We start from the raw sequence: 22389 nt of genomic DNA, 5'->3' as shown, positions 1-22389 counted from the left end.
TCCACACAAAGCCTATGAAAACATTTACAGGCTTTAATCAACTGTCAAAATACATTTGTAATAAATGAAAACAGAACACATTACTCTAATTTTACTACATTTGTTTTTCAGGTATGATTATACAAATTCTCAGGACTAGACTTTATTAATTGGTTTTCCTCAAAAACAATGACATTGTCAGTTTGTAGCACACAGTGTGAGCCACTGTATGACGTGTGCACAGGCAGGAACCAGAATGCTTTACAGCTGCCGTGAATTATTCAGTATCAGTGATTACTGGTATTTGATTTATCCAATAGCCCGTGGTGGGTCAACATGAGTTAGTTAAAGACAGAGAGTATGCCTGCTTTAGTCTCCAAAAACATTTAATGTAAATATATGAGAGATTATGAATATTTCATCCTGGTCTGGTAACTGTGTGGCAGAGCGCCAGCGTGCAAAACCAGCCATCTGGCATGTTTCAGACTTTGTCGTCGTTGGGCAGCGTCTCCACAGCTCCATCATTTTCACTTTTACTCCATTACGTTCAGTGCTGTTAAATGTCACCATCAAGGAGGTTAACAGGAGGTTTCAGTGACACCGCTCCACCAACACATCACATCAACAGCAAACTCAAGCTTTACTAATCATCTCAGCCTTCTCTCACTCTGTCTCTCACCCCACTTGTAGTGTAGGATTGATATCTGATTATGTCGGGTCACTCATCCAGATGGACCCACATTCAGATGCCCAACCACCCCACCCTACACCACACCTGACCTCTGACCTCCTGTAGAGTTGCCGTGGAAACCTGTTCCATAGAGATGAGAAGGGAGGGTAAAAAGAACTCAGTAAGAGGAAAGGAAGGAGGAGGAGGGGAGATATCCATGTTTCGTATTCTAGGCCCATCTCATGGGTGGTTGATCTCCATGAATACAGAGAGAGTTGGCCATGAACGTCATCCAGCACCCCCACCCCCGCCTATATCTTTTCTGTCTCCTTGCTTGGGTTCTCCACCTCTCTTCTACTCTTTTACTCCTCTCTGTTCTTCCCCTGTCTCTGTCTTTTCTCTGCTCTGGTGCCAGACAGATGGTTCAGACAACAAACATTTGATGTTCGCAGAGCCACCCTGACTACCCGAATAAATAAACAGGAGGAAACAGGAGATTTCTGTCAATAAGACATGCTCTTTGTGAGCACACATGCACTCATTCTTGTATGTATACACAATGAGAAATTCTGCTTTCATGACATTTGTATTCAGATGTACATTTAAGCATTAATGAATTACAGTGTAACTGGAAAATATTCACGGTGCTCCATTTGTTCTACATCGTGTCATGTTACAGCCTTACTTCTAAAAGCGATTCATTTTATTTTTCATCTCAAACACAATACTTTTACATTTTGGGGTGGCTGTAGCTCAGGTGGTAGAGCTGGTCACTAACTGGAAGATTGCTGGTTTGAGTCTGCTCCAGTCTGCTTGGGCAAGATACAAGCCCCGTGTTGCTCTCCAATGCATCTGTCAGAGTGTGAATGTGTGTGAATGTTAGATATTACTGCTGTGACTGGGTGAATGAGGAAAGCGCTATATAAGAACCAGTCCATTTACCAATAATGAAGAAGTAACACAAAAACAGTTTTCTTGGAAATGTATTAAAAATAAAAAACAAACATAACATTTTGAATCTCTCTCCAGAGATCTGATGATGGTTGTGCATTAACACTGCATCTACCTTGATGGAGCTTGTGAGGGTCGAGGTGTGCCGAGCTCTAAGGGTCGTACTCAACAGGACTTGAGGCTGTAAGTGCTGCAAAAAGTGCTTCAGTGAAGTTGAACAAGGCTGTGAATACTGTCTGTCAGATCAAAGCTCACAGTCATCAATTTGAATTTAAGCTGATGGTGGTCTTTGGTTAAAAAAAAGTCCACATGTTTAATTTATATTTGCTGGGGACTGTAAAGCAGCTATGAAAACATCTGCTGCTATATATATATTAGAGATGGACCGATCCGATATTACGTATCGGTCCGATACTGACCTAAATTACTGGATCAGATATCGGCGAGAAATAAAAAATGTAATCCGATCCATTAAATATCAAAAAAACACCTCACAAAACTTGCTACATGGCGTAACTCGGCTCATAACCGTAGCTGTCGGAGCAGTGTGCATCACGTGATAGAGCGGCTGTGTGCCTGGAGCCTTGCTAGCAATCCGGCATTTCATCTCCAAGGAAGTTATCCCAGAGAGAAGTAAAGCAAGTGTGTAAGTTCATCTCTGAATGTTTGTACAGCATTCCCACGTTAAGCTTAACAACCGATATATTTAGCGACTGCCTCTCTCTCTCTCTCTCTCCCTCCTTCTCCTGCCGCTACTTCATGAAACTGCTTAATGATCAGCTGATCGGCTTTTCTGTCGCGAGTCCGTCTCTCTTCTTTGTTTTTGGCCCACTTTGCACCAGAAATAGGAAACCAGCGGCTGAACAACAGCAGCACGTTTAACCTTGATAAGCTGTTGTTAGAATTTATTTAATATTACTTTCTAGACCAGGATCCTTTTCTACGTAGCTGACGGCTGGTAACTGTGCAGGGGCGGATCTAGCAAAGTTTAGCCAGGGGGGCCGATAGGGCATGAACAGGGAAAAGGGGGCACAAAGACATACTTATCTTTCTTATTCTCATTTACAATGGCTAGCTTTTAATAAATAATTATCTGAATCTTACACCCAAAGTTTTAATCTGATGTAAAATGTATAGAAGTCCATTACTGTATATAGTAACTGTTAAGTCTAATATACCCTAGTAAGCTACAGTACTTTTTCCTTTGGGAAGGTACCATCTGTGCAGTCTGCAATTCTGTTGAAGAAAGATGTTGAATCTATTTAATTATTCTTGAAAAATAATTTAATTCTGTGCATTTTTTTCACCCTGCATCAAATAAAAGTTGATTACTTCGATTAAGCATCATGAGGTGGAGGGTGGGGGGTGGTTACCTTTTTTTTTTTTTTGCTGGGAGTTTGCAACCCTATTAGTTAGGTTGCTTAATATTTCTGCTAAGTACTCTTTAAAATACCAGAATAGGAAGGATGGTGCAGGTTTAAGTTTATTAGATTGATCAGTACTGCTGAACTATGAAATATTTTGGGTGCAGTGTATATTTTACATACAGGTATAACAGAATAGCTGTAGTGTTGTTGTTTATTTAAACTTGAGTATGAACTTATACAAAATGCAGCAATATATTAAAAAACAATTTTATTGATTAAAAAACACACTATAGCGGATTCATATCGGTATCGGCAGATATCCAAATTTATGATATCGGTATCGGTATTGGACATAAAAAAGTGGTATCGTGCCATCTCTAAAAAATATATATATATATATATATATATATATATTAGCATATTGTCACCATACAGTAGATGCACACTTCTCAAGATAGCTCGAGTCCAAATGTTGCCAGTAGAGCAGTCCACTCTGATTAAAGGCTTTTGTTGCTCTTTATAGTTGTTGTTTTGATTGGAACTGTTGAGCATTGCAGCATCAACAGCAATCAACTCGAAGGAAAATGACGATGGAGGCAAAAATTTCCCTGATATTTTGGGAACTTTATTCCACATCAACACGCGGCAAAACTTTTCCTCATGGGTGCCATTTTTGTTGTGGTATTACTTTTTCCTCAGGGTGTGATGACGCAGCATACGTGCCCTTACAATGAAACAGTGCCTCCTTGTGGTGACAACTACAATACTGTATCTCTGTTAAACAACAGTAACCATAATGCAGTTAAACACAATGTACAACATAGTACACACAATGAATATCTTAACAGGAACGTGTCTACAAGCATCATTTCAAAGAGACAGGGATGGTCCTATAGCAGTTTATAGGTGCCCCCTCTCTGCAAGCAAGTACTGATATTGTCATTGTTAGCTGTGTGGCAGGCACAATGTAGGAGCCAAGTGCAGGACTCGAACATGATACGGTGAACTCAAAGCAGCAGCTTTATTCTCTAGAAAAAACCCCTCTAACATCAATAAAAGTAAACTGGAAACAGAAATTCAAACTAGAAAACAAACCAGGAACTGAGAACTAGGAATTGGCCGGGAACACAGAGAGAAAAAACACAGCACTGTGAGGGTACGACACGACAAAGGCAAAAGGAAAACACAGGACGGGAAACAGGAGCGAAACACAGCTGGGACTAATCTGACAATCAGACCAGGAGTGACATGTTTAGCCGCATGTTCTCCTTAAATTGCTGGCTGTCTGAGTGGTGTCCCAGAAACGATGTGGGCTTCATAGATAATTGGCAAACCTTCTGGAGGAAACCTGGTCTTGTTAGGAGAGACGGCATCCATCCCAGTTTGGATGGAGCAGCTCTCATTTCTAGAAATATGGACCAATTTATTAAACCCCCAAAATATGACTATCCAGAGTTGGGACCAGGAAGCAGAGTTGCAGTCTTACACGCCTCTCTGCAGCTTCTCTCCTCCTGCTACCCCCCCAAAAACCCATCTCCATAGAGACTGTGTCAGTTCCCAAACAGACAAAAAACAAACTAAAAACCAGCAACAAACAACTTAAACATAAAAAAATCACAAAGAAAGAACAATACAGAATCCACATCTGAACCAAAGAGTAAAACAGTGAAATGTGGATTATTAAATATTAGGTCTCTCTCCTCCAAGTCTCTGTTAGTACATGACTTAATAATTGATCAACAAATCGATTTACTCTGCCTTACAGAAACCTGGTTGCAGCAGGATGATTATGTTAGTTTAAACGAATCAACACCCTCGAGTCATTCTAACTACCAGAAACCTCGAAGCACAGGCCGAGGGGGCGGTGTGGCAGCAATTTTTCACACCAGCCTATTAATCAACCAAAGACCCAGACAGACTTTTAATTCATTTGAAAGCCTGATGCTTAGCCTTGTCCAACCCAGCTGTAAAACTCAGAAACCAGTCTTACTTGTTATCATCTATCGTCCACCTGGGCCTTACACAGAGTTTCTCTCTGATTTCTCAGACTTTTTATCTGATTTAGTGCTCAGCTCAGATAAAATAATTATTGTGGGTGATTTTAACATCCATGTAGATGCTAAAAATGACAGCCTCAACATTGCATTTAATCTGTTATTAGACTCAATTGGCTTCTCTCAAACTGTAAAAGAACCCACCCACCACTTTAATCACACTCTAGATCTTGTTTTAACATATGGCATAGAAACTGAACATTTAACAGTGTTTCCTGAAAACCCTCTGCTGTCTGATCATTTCCTGATAACATTTACATTTACAATAATTGATTACACAGCAGTGGAGAGTAGACTTTATCACAGTAGATGTCTTTCTGAAAGTGCTGTAACTAAGTTTAAGAATATAATCCACCCACTGTTATCATCTTCAATGCCCTGTACCAACACAGAGCAGAGCAGCTATCTGAACGCTACTCCAACAGAGGTCGATCATCTTGTTAATAATTTTACCTCCTCACTACGTACGACTCTGGATACTGTAGCTCCGGTGAAAACTAAGGCCTCAAATCAGAAGTACCTGACTCCGTGGTATAATTCTCAAACACGTAGCCTAAAGCAGATAACTCGTAAGCTGGAGAGGAAATGGCGTGTCACAAATTTAGAGGATCATCATTTATCCTGGAGAAATAGTTTGTTGCTTTATAAGAAAGCCCTCCGCAAAGCCAGAACATCTTACTATTCATCACTGATTGAAGAAAACAAGAACAACCCCAGGTTTCTCTTCAGCACTGTAGCCAGGCTGACAAACAGTCAGAGCTCTACTGAGCCAACCATCCCTTTAACGTTAACTAGTAATGACTTCATGAACTTCTTCAGAAATAAAATTTTAATCATTAGAGAAAAAATTACCAATAATCATCCCACAGATGTAATATTATCTACAGCTACTTTCAGTACCATTGATGTTAAGTTAGACTCTTTTTCTCCAATTGATCTTTCTGAGTTAACTTCAATAATTAATTCCTCCAAACCATCAACGTGTCTTTTAGACCCCATTCCTACAAAACTGCTCAAAGAAGTCCTGCCATTAATTAATGCTTCAATCTTAAATATGATCAACCTATCTCTAATAATCAGCTATGTACCACAGGCCTTCAAGCTGCCTGTAGTTAAACATTTACTCAAAAAGCATCTCTAGACCCAGCAGTCTTAGCTAATCATAGGCCTCCAATCTCCAACCTTCCTTTCATATCAAACATCCTTGAAAGAGTAGTTGTCAAACAGCTAACAGATCATCTGCAGAGGAATGGCTTATTTGAAGAGTTTCAGTCAGGTTTCAGAGCTCATCACAGCACAGAAACAGCTTTAGTGAAGGTTACAAATGATCTTCTTATGGCCTCTGACAGTGGACTCATCTCTGTGCTTGTCCTGCTAGACCTCAGTGCAGCGTTCCATACTGTCGACCATAATATCCTATTAGAGCGATTAGAGCACGCTGTAGGTATTACAGGTACTGCACTGCAGTGGTTTGTATCCGGTTGAGTGAACGCTGGCGCGACTTGCTGCCGCTACTCACCGGTATCTTTTTATCTTTTATTTGTATATTCTTTGATACATCTTAACAAATTTTAAACCTTGTCTCCTGCTGATACTACTGGCGATCCAGCGAATTTTGCAAGTGCCTGAGTTTTTTGGGTCTGGTTCATCTGCCTGTGTGTTTTTGGCCGTTGTCTTCCTCGGATCCGTACACCTGACTGTTTGGCCTACCTAACTGTGCGTGATGTGGCCTGGCAGGTTCTGCGTCTTGCTCGTGTGGGTCTGGATTTTTACGTCATTGGCTTACCGACCTAGTGCTGGATTTCACCAATACTCAGCTGACGAACTTCTCCGTCTCCGCTTTCACCTGGCTTCTCCACCGCCGGCTGCGCTTCATCTTCACACAGACATCGCCTTCCTCCCTCGCCGAAAGTACATTCACCGGGGCTCTCGTCGGTATTTTCACCATGACGACTCTAAGCCAATACAGTCCCTCTGGTCCACTTCTCGTCGTCCTCCACGGAACTCCGACAGGGCTGCTGACCACAGTGTTTTAGCCAGCCTGCCCAGGTCGGCTAACACCTCGGACCAGTCTGACAACACCGATGTCAACTTCGGCCTCCTTAACATCCGCTCGCTTACGAGCAAGGGTCATCTAATTCGGGATCTACTCACAGATCGTAAGTTTGACTTTTTCTGTTTGACCGAGACGTGGCAACAGCCCAATGACTTTTCGTCGCTCAACGACTCCACCCCCCAGGGGTTTGTTTACACCTGTCAACCTCGTAAGTCCGGCCGTGGTGGAGGTCTCGCGGTAATCTATCGCGAGAACTGGAAAGTCACGCCGTTGTCTGTACCTGTCTACAGTTCCTTTGAATCCATTGTTTGTCAACTGTCAGGACCTGTTCCAACTGTCATAGCTGTTATTTACCGCCCTCCAAAGTCTAATTCTGTCTTCATAAGTGACTTTGTTGATCTGCTGACTCACATAGCTACTGTTTCCCCTAATATCATACTCTTGGGAGACTTTAATATTCATATGGATAACAGTGATCATCCTCTCACCAAAGACTTCTCATCCTCCCTCGATAGTTTTGGCTTTAAACAACACATAAACTTTCCTACTCATACTAAGGGCCATACTTTGGACCTAGTTTGTTGCTCTGGACTTACTCCTTTTAACTGCAAAGCTGATGAACTGCTAATTTCTGACCACTTGCTTCTTTCTTTCAATATCAAAATGACCTTTTCTATAACCAAGAACCTTCGTACCATTTCTTTTCGGAATATTAAGAAAATCAATCCTGCTACTCTTTCTTTTGCTTTCTCTAGTCATTTGCATTTTCATAACCTGCTCACCCAAGAGGACTTAGTTTCCTATTATAACTCTAGTCTCAATAGTATTCTAAACTCTGTTGCCCCACTCAAAACCAAATCTGTATCTTTCTCTCAGTCAGCACCCTGGTTTACAGCTGAACTGAGGCTCCTGAAAGCAAAAGGATGACGACTTGAACGCCTTTATAAGAAAACTGGTCTGAATATCCACAAGGAAATGTTTAATAATCATATTATGTATTATAAGGAGTGTATTTATCAAACAAAATCTGCTTACTACTCCACCATTATCTGTTCAAAAGATGACTCAACCAAGATACTGTTTTCACTGTTCAACTCTTCTTTCAGGTCACCACATTTATTACCTGCTCACCTTTACTCGTCTTCCTTCTGTGATTCTTTAATGTCATTTTTCATTGAGAAAATTCACAAAATACACCAAGACCTGGTTTCCGATGTTCGATTTAGCTCTTCCTGTGTAATTCCTCTCCCATCACACTGTTTTTCTGCTTTCCAGCTCCCATCGGTTACTGATATTTCAGATTTCATCTGTAAGTCAAAACCTTCTACTTGTCAGCTAGACCCCATTCCTACAGTTTTGGTTAAGGCATGTTTACCTTCTTTGCTTCCCCTCATATCTGCTATCATCTGCTCTTCACTTACCGCTGGAACTGTTCCTGCTTCCCTCAAAATTGCCGCCATCACCCCAATATTAAAAAAAACTGGTCTAGATCCCAATAATTTTGAGAATTTTCGGCCTATTTCCAATCTGCCATTCCTTTCTAAAATTCTTGAGAAAATAGTTGCCACGCAACTTCACTCACATTTAACTAATAATAATCTGTATGAACAGTTCCAGTCTGGCTTTCGCCCCTCCCATAGCACTGAAACAGCACTTATAAAAATAACTAATGATCTTCTTATGGCAGCTGACTCCGGTTTACTTTCCATTCTTATTCTCCTCGATCTGAGCGCTGCCTTCGACACTATCTCTCACTCCATTCTTCTCAGTAGGCTAGCCTCCATCGGTCTCTCTCATACTCCATTAGCCTGGTTTAAATCATACCTATCTGATCGCACTCAGTTCATTCAACTCAAATCCTTTACTTCTCAGCCCTTTCCTCTGACCACTGGCGTGCCCCAGGGATCTGTCCTGGGGCCCCTTCTTTTCATTATCTACCTTCTACCGCTTGGACACATTCTCCGTAAATACAATATCCATTTTCACTGTTATGCCGATGACACCCAGCTTTATCTGTCCACTAAACCTAATTCTGCTCTTCCTCCATCCTCCCTCACCCTCTGCTTAGCTGAACTAAATTCATGGTTCTCTTCTAATTTTCTCAAACTCAATAGTAATAAATCCGAGCTCCTCTTGGTCGGCACTAAATCAACATTATCCAGAACCAACAGTTTCTCTATTACTATCAATAACTTGCCGGTCTTCGTTTCTTCCTCTGTGAAAAGTTTGGGTGTCATCCTCGACAGTACTTTATCTTTCAATTCACACATTAATAATGTCACTCGGTCTGCATATTTTCAATTGCGCAACATTAATCGTCTCCGTCCTTTTCTCACCCCACATGCCACTGCCATTCTTGTCCATAGCCTTGTTACTTCCCGGATTGATTATTGTAATTCACTTCTTTTTGGTCTTACTCAAAAATCCATCCACAAGCTTCAACGCGTCCAGAACTCTGCTGCCCGTATCATCACCAGGACCCCTTCTGTCCACCACATCACTCCTGTCCTGCAGCAGCTTCATTGGCTCCCGGTCAAATATCGTATCAATTTCAAAATACTCTTGTACACATTTAAAGCTATTCATCATCTCTCTCCTCCATATCTCTCTGATCTGGTTAACATCACCGCCCCATCTCGTTGTCTCAGATCTTCCTCTTCCCTGTCACTCTCTGTCCCCTCCCCCCGTCTTGTCACCATGGGGAGCAGGGCTTTCAGCTGCTCTGCTCCACGACTCTGGAATTCCCTACCTCCTGATTTAAGAAATATCTCTACCTTCTCTCTCTTTAAGTCCCAACTCAAAACCCACTTGTTCAAAATAGCCTATCCTACATAACCTCTCCATTCGACTATTTTAAATTTGTTTATATCCTATGCTTTTATGATTGTGTAAACTCCTTGCTTTTATGTTGCTTTTTACTCTATTGTGTACAGTGACCTTGAGTGTTTTGAAAGGCGCTTTCAAATAAAATGTATTATTATTATTATTATTATTATTATTATCTATCTAATAGACTCCAATTTGTGCATGTAAATGGAGAGTCCTCTTCACACACTGAGGTTAATTATGGAGTTCCACAGGGTTCAGTGCTAGGACCAATTCTGTTTACATTATACATGCTTCCCCTAGGCAGTATCATTAGAAGACATAGCATACATTTTCACTGCTATGCTGATGACACCCAGCTCTATCTGTCCATGAAGCCAGGTAACACACACCAATGAGTTAAACTGCAGGAATGTCTTAAAGACATAAAGAGCTGGATGGCCGCTAACTTTCTGCTTCTTAATTCAGATCAAACTGAGGTTATTGTACTCGGCCCTGAAAATCTTAGAAATATGGTATCTAACCAGATTCTTACTCTGGATGGCATTACCTTGGCCTCCAGTAACACTGTGAGGAACCTTGGAGTCATTTTTGACCAGGACATGTCCTTCAACGCACATATTAAACAAATATGTAAGACTGCTTTCTTCCATTTGTGCAACATCTCTAAAATTAGAAATATCCTGTCTCAGAGTGACGCTGAAAAACTAGTTCATGCATTTATTACTTCCAGGCTGGACTACTGTAATTCATTATTATCAGGAAGTCCTAAAAACTCCCTGAAAAGCCTTCAGCTAATCCAAAATGCTGCAGCAAGAGTCCTGACAGGGACTAGAAAGAGAGAGCAGGCCCGATCTTATCTTAATGACCTTGTAGTACCATATCACCCTATTAGAGCACTTCGCTCTCACACTGCAGGCTTACTTGTTGTTCCTAGAGTATTTAAAAGTAGAATGGGAGGCAGAGCCTTCAGTTTTCAGGCCCCTCTTCTGTGGAACCAGCTTCCAGTTTGGATTCAGGAGACAGACACTATCTCTACTTTTAAGATTAGGCTTCAAACTTTCCTTTTTGCTAAAGCATATAGTTAGGGCTGGACCAGGTGACCCTGAATCCTCCCTTAGTTATGCTGCAATAGACGTAGGCTGCCGGGGGATTCCCATGATGCATTGAGTTTTTCCTTTCCAGTCACCTTCTTCACTCACTATGTGTTAATAGACCTCTCTGCATTGAATCATACTTGTTATTAATCTCTGTCTCTCTTCCACAGCATGTCTTTATCCTGTCTTCCTTCTCTCAACCAATCACAGCAGATGGCCCCGCCCCTCCCTGAGCCTGGTTCTGCCGGAGGTTTCTTCCTGTTAAAAGGGAGTTTTTCCTTCCCACTGTCGCCAAAGTGCTTGCTCATAGGGGGTCATATGATTGTTGGGTTTTTCTCTCTATGTATTATTGTACGATCTATTGTACAATATAAAGCACCTTGAGGCGACTGTTGTTGTGATTTGGCGCTATATAAATAAAATTGAATTGAATAGAATTGACATAATTAGACAAAGGGGAGCAAAACTCAAAACACTGAACACAGGACAAGAGACTCCCAAGGTAAGACAGGAAACACAAGACAGACACGGAGACACAGACTTGACCACGGCTAACAGGGAAGACACAGGAGATGCACAAACATAGAGACCGGGGAAACTAGAAACTTATAACACAGGAGAGGCAAAGAAACAAAGAGGGGAGCGGAGAGAAACACTGATAATGCTGCCGGATTATCAATTCAATTCAATTCCATTTTATTTATATAGCGCCAAATCACAACAACAGTCACCTCAAGGCACTTTATATTGTACAGTAGATCGTACAATAATAGATACAGAGAAAAATCCAACAATCATATCTCTATATAAACTGGAATAACATAAGAGCATGTGGCTCTGTGTCCTCATACATTTTGTTACACAGGCAGCTGAAGGAACACTCAAAAAGTTGATTCTGTTCATCTGGACGTAGCGTTTTGTGGGAGAAACGTGTCGTCACTCATCCAAGTGACTTCTTCAGTCTCAGCTGACTGCAGGTTTCCCCAAATCTTATAAACAGGACATTTGCATAATGACTGAAACCAGCCCACTGAAGGAGCAATGGGCTGTGAGGTTAGTTCCTTAATCATTGTACTGTTGCACCCAATGTGACCCAGTGTCCTATATTGAGATTCACAGCCAGCTAAACTCTCTCTTGCATCACTTCCTCCAAGGAACAGGCACGTGTTGTATTTGGACAGGATTTAATGCAAAAAAGTGTGAAACTGAAATGATACAGAATACAGAAATGTCACATAAACATTAGCTTTGGTTGAACTTATGTGGACATATAAAACACATCAAACGTTTCCAAGTCACTTCAAAAATGTCATATACCTTGTCTTAAAGGTAAATACAATTAAGAAACTTACTCATATTGCCACTCAAAGGGATTTAACGGAGTGGATGGCTTTGGATCAGAAGAAACACACCATGTCTTGCTTCACTCATGAGCAAACACTTCCTATCACACTTCTTCTAGTAACTAATTGGTTCAACATAGCAAACTGTGCAAACCTGCGCCCCCTATAGGTCTGGAGAAATAGCATACAAACAGTTCCAGTACAATCATAATTAACAAAACGTAACAAAACAAAGCGTAACAAAACGTGTAACAAAACGCTACGTCCAGATGAACAGATTCAACTTTTGGAGATTTACTTTCCTGGATGATTGAGCATGCATCAAGAAGCTGAAGGAACAGTTCCCTAAAGGGAAACCACACAGGAAACAAGAAACTACTAATTTTGTGGTATCGGGCCCTAAAAACAGGTTTACTCCATCTTGTGGGTTAAAACAGGAACTGAGTAACTGACTGATTGTTGAGCAGATGAAAAGGCCCAAATGCAGCTCTGTGAGCAGTCTGGAATAACAGCTACAGAATAGAAAGTTCAAAAGGGAAAAATCAAGACAGAAATCTAGAAAACAGCATACGAGGGAACAAACAGGTGGTGTGATAAGAGTACATATACACAGAGCTGACTGTAAAACAAGACACAGTTGGGAACAACCAAGGAGTCAGATGGCACACAAAGCAAGGAACACAAAGCAGTATGATGTTCTTTTACAGTACTATGCTGAGGATTACAGTGCTAGGCTGGGCTATAGAGTTCAGGGTTCATCAGGGTTAGCAGACATCAATTTAAGGTGATGATTCACTCACAGAATTCTTTATATTAGCTTTATAATGTCAGGGGGTTTGGACATTAGCTGTATAGCCTATTAAAATCTGCATGTATCTCATTAAATGTAGCTGGCCGAATCTACAAAGGACAGAGTATGTTGGAGTAGCAGAACAGGTCAGCTGATCTTAGGGAATCTTAAAGGTCCTCCACCTGCCAAATCCCACTTTAACCACTGCTCATAATTAACTTTAATGTTCACAGATTTACTTGTTTTGTTTTTTTTCTAGTAACTGAATGTTGTTTCGCACAGTTGCTAACTTTTAATCTGTCAGCACCTGAACTGTGCGAGGGTATGTGCTTTGTGTTTGTTTTGTTTGTTCTTCTCTGCAGGCTGGTGTGCTCGGGGAGGCTCTGCTGCAGGTCAGATGCTTATCCACCTTTCTCACTCACTATGTGTTAATAGACCTCTCTGCACTGAATCATATCTGTTATTAATCTCTGTCTCTCTTCCACAGCATGTTTTTATCCTGTCTTCCTTCTTTCACCCCAACTGGTCGCAGCAGATGGCCCCGCCCCTCCCTGAGCCTGGTTCTGTCAGGCTCAGGTTCCCACTGTCGCCAAAGTGCTTGCTCATAGGGGGTCATATGATTGTTGGGTTTTTCTCTCTATGTATTATTGTAGGGTCTACCTTACAATATAAAGCACCTTGAGGCGACTGTTGTTGTGATTTGATGCTGTATAAATAAAACTGAACTGAACTGAATTGAACTGTGTCGCAGCACCCTCATTAAGACGGCCGTTCTCTGCCAGATCGTTAGTACTAACATTATGTGTCCTTTGTTAATAACTCTGTGTTCTGTGCCGTCAGCTAGTATTCTCATTGTGAATTTTCCAGTTGCCTGATTCTTCTGGCTCCTGCATGCTTTCTTGGATCTATTGAAGAACTACTCCTGCTAACTCTTGACTGTTACTGCTACTCATCTACCTGCCCGTTCTGCACTGCTGTCCAGCTACCGAACCTTGCCTCCCCCAGCTACCCTCCACGCCGCCTCCATGAAACATTGTTACAAGTAAGCCTATGAGTGTAATTGAGTAACCATCCCATTTACCCCCCTCCCACTTCATGTTATTAATTTTAGTCTTTTCAGATTCAGTCATGAAAGCCTTGCTGCTCCAGTCGTGTTTTTTCATTAACTTTCATGTAAAATAAAGTTTGCTCCACTTTTGCGCTCTGGTCTGATAAAAAATGCCCAGTGTACATGGAACATAAACTTACACTTACCAGAGAGTAAATCATTTCTTTGTAGCACGAAATCCTACAACCGATTAAGACCTGTTATAGTTAGAAAACCACAAAACCTTCTATTCTTAATTTCCCAGCTTTGTTTTATTGTATGTTCACATGCCATCGATCGACCATCAGGGCTCCACTGAGAGGCCTGCTCTTTATGCATGTACTTTTTGCATGAAGGAGAAAGATGGCTCTCAGATGTGGGCGAGTTGCTCCAGTTTCTGTGGGATGCACAAACACAGTTGAATATAAGGCCAGAAACTGCTTATCATATGATATCAATTACTCCCCAACTCCCCACGCCTAAAAACACCCACCCACCCGTATTTAAAGTTGCATGGTTGGCTTTACCACAGCAGGATAAAGTCTCTGTAAAGATGAAGCATGTACTACATTACTAATATTTCAACACAAAAGAAATGAAGCTGTTTAAATATTTATTGTGTCTTTCTCCTACACACACACACAGACACACACACACAGACACACACACACAGGCTAACAGTAACAGAGAAGTGTTGACAGCAGCCTCCTCAGTAAATATTGGATTTAGCCAAGCAGGCTCAGTCTAATCTCCCAGCATGCACTCGGCTGACGCTCAGTTCTCCAGATGAACGGCTTTGCTGGGAGTTATTTGGTAGACAGCTCTCATATGTTCTGCTATGTTGCAATCCAGACAGATACATGTATAACTCAGCCAAAGACTGAAGCCAGCAACTTCCACTTTCTCCAGCCCAGAAAATATTATACAGCATGTTATGTTTGGTAACACTAGAGTTGACTAAACTGATATCTTATCAATGCGATGCAGCCAGAAATGTTCTGTACATGGCAGGATTACTGCCGACTAACGTGACGGCAGCCTGAGAATCTGAATACGCAGGACGTAAATCCCTCTGCAGCGTAAGGACAGCCTGCACTGAAGTGGCATCTTTATACCAACTTTCTCTATAATACAAGCCACAGTCACTCATTTATTCTGCTTAATTTTATGCTTGCAGACGCAATTTGATGTTCAGTATCTAAAGGAAGGACATTTTCTTGCAACATATATTTCATTTATTTATTTATTTCACAGTTTCAACAGTTTATCCTTTCATACACACAAACCGTGATCTGATACAACACTGCAGCCATGAGTACAGTGTTATATACGACTAAAAGGAAACTTGACATTTTACATTTTAAATCGAACGATACTTGAAAATAATGTGAAAACATGCAAAGCTCTGTGAATTAGATGAGCACAGAAAACTCATCTGCAAAACTGGTCACAGTCTCTTATGTCTGTTAGTGAAACCTGTTTTTGTCACATGACATTATAACTACGTGTTATCATGGACTGATAACTACACATACATCTCATGCAGCAGTGGCTGCAGCTTTCCTGTCATGCTCACTTGGTATTTGATTAGTGCTAATTCCTTTAATAAGAAAAAACAGTTCACTGCATGAGAAGAAGAGAAAGAAACAACAGTTTGGATGAAATAAAACAGTAGTAATTGTTTGTTTTCTCACACCATCTTTCATAACTGTGCTTGCTCAGGATTGAGAGAAAAGCAGGTTTGTTCAGCAGCTGAAGCTCTGTGTAGTGCCTCATGGACATTCCTGCCAAGGTTGAAATTTCCATTGCTAATATGAACTTTGCATAAGTGCTTATAATGGTAGCGTTGATTCAGCCTGGTTATTGTTTTTCAACTAAAGTAAAGCAAAGCTGAGAAAATTCCTGAGTAAATATAGACTTTGCTTAAGTACTTATATGGCTGTTTTCTCTCTCCCATATGGCGGCCAAAGGAACAAAGCCTCAGGGGGAATACCAAGCAGCTCTGCTAAGCCTGCATCCCAATCCACTAGACAAAGAGACAACTCTTCAAAGAAACGCTGGGCCTTTAAACAGTTAACAGCAGCAAGCGCTTTAAACATGACAGTGTTTGGGAATACTTTGCACCACTAAGCCTTGAAGAACTCCCACACTCCAAATCACAGTCCTCAAACGAGAAAATTGACAAGATGAACTCTTTATCATGGTCTCCGAGTATTTTGATGTTCTTTCTGCCTTAAACCTGTGCACTTCTTCCTTCATGTCAGTGACACAGATTGTTGTACTTTTCATAAAATGTGAAAAAAATAAGCATATTTAATGCCGGAAAAAAATGGAAACACCCTACAGTTTAATGCCAAGAGTGACAGAACCATAACACATTTCAAATACAACTGAAGTTGTTACTCAAAAAATGTGGTTATTACACATTACTTGTTACTTTTCTTAAAAGTATTGCAGTGCGTTACTTAAAAGAGTAATTTGTTTCACTAATCATTACATTACTTTCTGGTTACTTCATAAAACGAGCTGAAAGGCGCTGACTCATAATTACCAGTTAACAGTATAGATCTGACCCACACACTAACACATCCCAGTGACGACACGCTGTGTTTAGTTTTACATATGAACACAAAGAGACTTCAAATCCATCTGCACAGTGATTCTATTGTACAACAACAAGCATAACTGCGCATCACTGTTATCTGTTCACGTTCAGGCTCTGGCTGTGACGAGCATACCTTCAGCTTTACCATCAATCTGGGCTTTTCACTAGCTTTGTGTTAGCGTGCTGTCTGTGCAGATGTTTGCAAAGAGCAGCAGTTGCAGTAGTTCACAGTATAATGCAGTTGTTATTACCCTGGACTTTCATGCTCCCACACATGAACTAAATACAGTTGATTGCTACACTCAGTGTGCAGATCACTGAAGACGTTCTGTAATGCAAACACCAACATGATTTGACTGTAATGTAAATAATGGATGCTGTCACATATGGATGTGACTGGCAGATGACCAACCAGCTGCAGTGTGGGATCATGCCATGAAAGAGGACTACATATGTCATGTTTGCTTTGAGAATGTTGATGGAAAAATGTAGCGAGGGTGTTACAGGTTCAGAATATTGGGGATGGACACAAGAGGAAAACCAAAATAACAACACTGGTCCGGCCGAGGCAAGTCAAAACGATGATTTTAATGAACACACGTGTGGGAGACAAAAACTGTACGCAGACAGCAAAACTCTCCCCGAAAAAAAACACAACAATAGTTTTTATGAACATCAGGGTATTAGAACGCCCCCTCATGCGTACAGTAGCTACAATACAATCAATGTTGACAACTTTTAACATATTGAAAGAACATCTTCTTCTTGCCGAGGCCAGATCCTTCCCCATAATCTTCCACTCTGCTTATCCCCTGGAACAAACCGTCTCTCCTGCAAGCACAATCAAACAGCTACAAGGCCCTGCAAACTGTTTTCTAAATATTTGAACTCTCCCCTTCACATGAGTTTAACTACTGCTTGTGTGTGTGCGTGTGTGCCTAGGCCTCAGCATTCACTCTGTCTATAAGGACAGAGGCCAACCCTTCATGTGTGCAATAACCTAACTGAAACCATACAGGTAATATGTTGAATAAATGTTCTAATCAAATGTCACTGTTCAAAGCTTAATAAATGAATATAAATGAATAAAGGATAATGATGAATAATATGGTATATGTGTTTTGTAAGCATGTTCTTTCTATAGCTCAAGATCCTTAACACAATAGATTGTTCGGTCCTCGCGCCGAACAAAGTTTCCAACCCTCCACTAGTTGATCGAGCCCTCCTCATTGGCAAGCACAAAATACAATGCATGTATATGAAAATAATTATCACGGCACCTGTAATAGAAAATGTTAATATGGGATTACGACGATACCTGTAGTAGAAGTTGCAACATAAGGCCGACAGCCTAAAGAAATTCTCTAATGCGATCACAATTAATGAACCTGAGTAAATGAAGTAATAAGTAATTATTGCCAATACATACTACTTAGAGGTTAACCAAAGACATGCCTAAATAAAAGATCATAAAATAGCATGATGCAAGTGTCGTGTAAGCATGTGCGGCTTTCTATGCTCTATGTCGCTTCACACAATAGATCAGCCAGACATCCCGCTGACTGTAGCTTTTAACCCTTACTGACGTGAGCACAACTCCATAATGAGCACCAGGTGGCAATATGTATAAAGACGTTCATGGTTACACCTGTAATGAAAGATTATGTGATTATACTAACACCTGTAAACAGAAAATCAACATGAGGTTATAACAATCACTGTCCCCCAAGCTTTAAATGTAATGTCAATAGATTCAATAAATGTTTTAATACAACGCTTATTATATGATTCTAATGCAATGATAAAATAACAGTAAAATATCCCCTCTCAAGGGTCAAAAGTGTCTTTGTGGATCTAGATAAAGTATATGATGGCGTGCTAAGAGAGGAACTGTGGTATCGTGTTGAAGTCAGGAGCGGCAGAGAAGTATGTGAGGCCGGTGCAGGACATGTGTGAGGACAGGGAGACAGGGGTGAGGTGTGCAGTAGGAGAGACAGATGGGTTTGAGGTGGGGTGGGATAACATCAGGGATCTGCTCTGAACTCTACTTGTTTGCAGCAGTAAAGGACAGGTTGACAGAGGAGGTCAGGCAGTAATCTCCATGGACTATGACGTTTGCAGAGGACATCGTGATGTTTAGTGAGAGTATGGAGCAGCTGGAAGAGAGCCTGGAGAGGTGGAGATCTGCTCTGGGGAGAAGAGGAATGAAAGTCAGTAGAAGTAAGACAGAATACATGTGTATAAATGAGAGGGACACAGGTGTGACAGAGTTCAGTCAGGGTGGGGTAGGTGAGCACCAGGGGTCATTTATGACAGGACAGCAGCAAGAGTGGAAGGTAAGAACTACTGTGATATACGGTGTGGAGACAGTGCCACTAACAGAAAGACAGGAGGCCAAACTAAAGATGCTGACATTTGGTATGCTTGTTATGTAGTGCTTTTACACTCGAGCACTCCATACAACATGCCTTATTCACCCATTCATACAAGCACTTTATTCCTAAACCTAAGTCTTTTCTATCTAACATTCATACTCTGATAAACACATCAATTCAACTCAGTTTTATTTATACAGCACCGAATCACAACAACGGGTCCTGAAGGGAGGAGGAGGATAAAGACAATGAATAAATACAGTGAATATACTGAAAATGTAGTGATGTTATTTTAATTTTTTTTTTTGCACTAGCTTCATTTCAGATTAAAGTGACAGTAATTAGGCTGCCCTTGACTCTATTCACATAAACCTAACAGGAGGTGAATCACAGGTGAGCAGGAAGTTCATTCTGCTGATGTGGACATAGGGTTTCAGTGGGAGGAACATTTTGTGACTTCTTCAGTCTCAGCTGACTGCAGGTTCCTCCAATCTTATAACAGTTCTTTTGCATAATGACTGAAACTAGCTCTGCTGATTAACAATGGGCTGTGAGGTCAGTTTCATGATCAATAACAGGTAAATTGTCACGACCATGATCAATGGCCATGAGTCCCATTCACAGAGAGCTGAGGAATGGCTGCAATCACAGCATTGTACAGTAAGATGGTGACAGATGTACCCTTAGGCCCCCTCCTCCTGTTGGGGATGTCACAATTCTGGCTCGTTTGACCCAGCGTTTTGAGTTTTTATATATTTTGATAGATATGTTTAAGTTCATTTAGTTATATTAAGCTCAGTTATAGTTCCATGTTTATTAGATTCCCCTTGTGTCTCCGCCCCCTGTGTTTAAGTCTCCCTCGCCCTTCATGTGATTCGGTGATGTCTTTGTCTAATGTCTCCCCCTCTTGTTTACATGTTGCCCCATTGTGACCAGTTCCATCTGTCATGTGTTTCCTCCAGTCATCATGTTCTGTTTGTGCTTTGTCCATGTCTCATCTCCAGCCACCTTTTCCCTCTGTGTAGCTGTAGTGTGTGTGTGTGTTCCTCGTCTGTTCGTCACATTAAATCCACGTGTCTTAGTCTGTCATGTGTTTCATGTCTGCGTGTCCTATGTTGTCAAGCTCGTGCTGTCATGTCTGCGTCCCGTTATGTTTCCTGTTTTATTGCGAACAGTCTGGTGTTTCCATGTTCAGTGTGTTTAGTTTCACTTCCCATGTGACGTCATTATGTTTATTCTAATCAGCTGTTTCCCCAGGTGTTTCCACTTCCCCTGATCACCCCCTGTGTGTACTTAGCCTCTGAGTTTTCAGTCATTCCTTGTCTGATCGTGCTCGTGCCATGTTTTCAAGAGCTTCATGTCCTCAGGCCAAGTCTTCATGTTTCAAGTTTATCCATGCCAGGTTTCCATGTTCATGCTCACGTTTACTATTAACCAGCTTTAAATAAACGGCTCGTTTTCTGTTCAAAGTTTAAGTGTTGTTTTGTGCCTGTCAGCACTTGGCTCTTGTGTTGTTTGCCATTCACCTAGGGACCATTTTTGGCCCGAGGACAACACAAGGGTTACTACAGAAGTAGTAGCATTCGACTTAAGCAGTAGCATAAAATATACTTAAAGTAAAATACTTCAACATGCATTCATCATGTGTAGCACACATTTACTGTCTTTAGGCGATCCTCTGCTATAACTCTAATTGGATTTCATGCTGAATCTAGTATTAATGGAATGTCAAGAGGAAGACAAAGTCTAGTGTGTGTGTGTGTGTGTGTGTGTGTGTGTGTGTGTGTGTGTGTGCATTTAAACCACACTGGCTCATGGAGGCTACAGACGTTGCTGTTTGCAGAAACTCGTTATGAGCAGCAGTGACATTTAAGCCCTCCTGCTGTACGTCTTCACAGTGGTACAGAGCGTATGCAGTACAGTGAAGTGTGAAGTGTTATCATTGGTAATGTGATTAACACCTTCTCTACAAGGGCACAAAGGCCAGCACTTTGTGTGATTGTGTGTGTAAAACAGCAAAAGTTGTGTGGTGGGTTGGAAACGGGGATTACTCTCGCCCCAGCCTGTAATGTCCAATAATGGTGGTGTGTTGCACTTGTTGCAGTTGCTACCTCTTCCACAGCACTACAATTACCTTGTTAATATAATAGCAACCTCTGTGATCTAATCCCATCACAGAGCCCACGATTGATCCTTGTGCAAGCAGCCCAGCATTAAGCACTTTGAACAAAGAGACGCTCAATAGCACATCCACAATTAGCTCTCTCACAGCTTAATTGGCTAAAATACGCCAAACATTTTGGTATTCTTCTCAACAGTCGGATCAATGGCAGGAATGAGGCTTGAATTCAGATGACTTTCTTAACAAGTCCCCTCCCCCCGAGCTCCACCCTTTTCTCCCTTCCTTTGTTATGCATTTGTCAAATATTAGTCTGTGCACATTTACAGGAGACAGGAATGACAGGCTGCAATTAAGTGATATTTGACACAGCTGTTTTTTACCTACATGTTTGCAGTGCATTGAAGTTTAAATAGCAATCTGCTTTTTTAGCACAAATCAGTTTTGGCTTGGTTTAGAGATGATTGTGTCATAGACGTATACAAAACCATTACAATAAAGTCTGAAAGCAAGCTGCTGAGTATGGCAGTGAGAGGTCACCTGGTTTTATGATGGATGCAGTGTTTCTGAAAACATTTTTGTTGCGAGTTAAAGGCTTTGAGGTCATTACCTCAGTAAAATATACGCTGTTACTCCAGAACCATAATTGTAATTGACTAATCACATTGTGTTTACATCATAGCTTTACAACATGGGGAAAAGAATGAAGAGGTTTCCATTCAGGAATGTCTAACACATGGTTATCATTATTAAAGGGCCTGTTTTAACCAAAACCATAATCTTTGACTTTTGTAGCCTGAAAACTGGAAAAAAAAAATAATAACAACACATGCTAAACAAATATACTTTCAGGAACTACAAGGTGGAAGTTAGATTGGGCACTAATTTACAATAACCAAAATTAACAGTGCGGGCTGAGTAAGTTTTGATTTGAAGGGTAATATATGAAATTTCTGAAACTAGGCTTGTTTCGTTTGAATAAACCTAACAGTATACCTTAGTGGTTCACCAGACAAACTGTGTTTGAGTCACCACATCAGGGACAAACACGTGAAGCTGTGAGGAGCTGG

At 41.1% G+C, this 22389-nt stretch overlaps 1 protein-coding gene and 1 long non-coding RNA gene across 2 annotated transcripts; both read left to right on the top strand.

The window, feature by feature from the left end:
• The first annotated feature begins 1719 nt into the window (after positions 1–1719).
• Positions 1720–8117, top strand: LOC134635361 (uncharacterized). The gene is made up of 3 exons (XM_063484752.1): positions 1720–1740; positions 2164–2246; positions 6759–8117. The coding sequence occupies exons 1-3, from the start codon at positions 1720–1722 to the stop codon at positions 8002–8004; spliced, it is 1350 nt and encodes a 449-aa protein (XP_063340822.1). The 3' UTR covers positions 8005–8117.
• A 4081-nt stretch (positions 8118–12198) lies between these two features.
• LOC134637268 (uncharacterized) lies at positions 12199–17912 on the top strand. Its single transcript, XR_010095097.1, has 3 exons — positions 12199–13525; positions 13621–14175; positions 16191–17912. It is a non-coding gene; the product is annotated as an uncharacterized LOC134637268 (long non-coding RNA).
• The last annotated feature ends 4477 nt before the right edge of the window (positions 17913–22389 follow it).

This window comes from Pelmatolapia mariae, linkage group LG10_11 (genome assembly GCF_036321145.2).
Source record: "Pelmatolapia mariae isolate MD_Pm_ZW linkage group LG10_11, Pm_UMD_F_2, whole genome shotgun sequence".
Lineage (NCBI taxonomy): Eukaryota > Metazoa > Chordata > Actinopteri > Cichliformes > Cichlidae > Pelmatolapia > Pelmatolapia mariae.
The sequence above is the reverse complement of the archived record's forward strand: the minus strand, read 5'-3'. Positions and strand labels throughout refer to the sequence as shown.

What these genes read in the sequence shown, in the direction of transcription:
- LOC134635361 (XM_063484752.1), top strand. Translation starts at nt 1,720, where the DNA reads ATGGAGCTTGTGAGGGTCGAG. An exon ending in TGGAGCTTGTGAGGGTCGAG is followed by an intron (nt 1,741 to 2,163) that starts GTGTGCCGAGCT and finishes ATCACGTGATAG; the next exon opens with AGCGGCTGTGTGCCTGGAGC. An exon ending in GAGAGAAGTAAAGCAAGTGT is followed by an intron (nt 2,247 to 6,758) that starts GTAAGTTCATCT and finishes GTGGCCTGGCAG; the next exon opens with GTTCTGCGTCTTGCTCGTGT.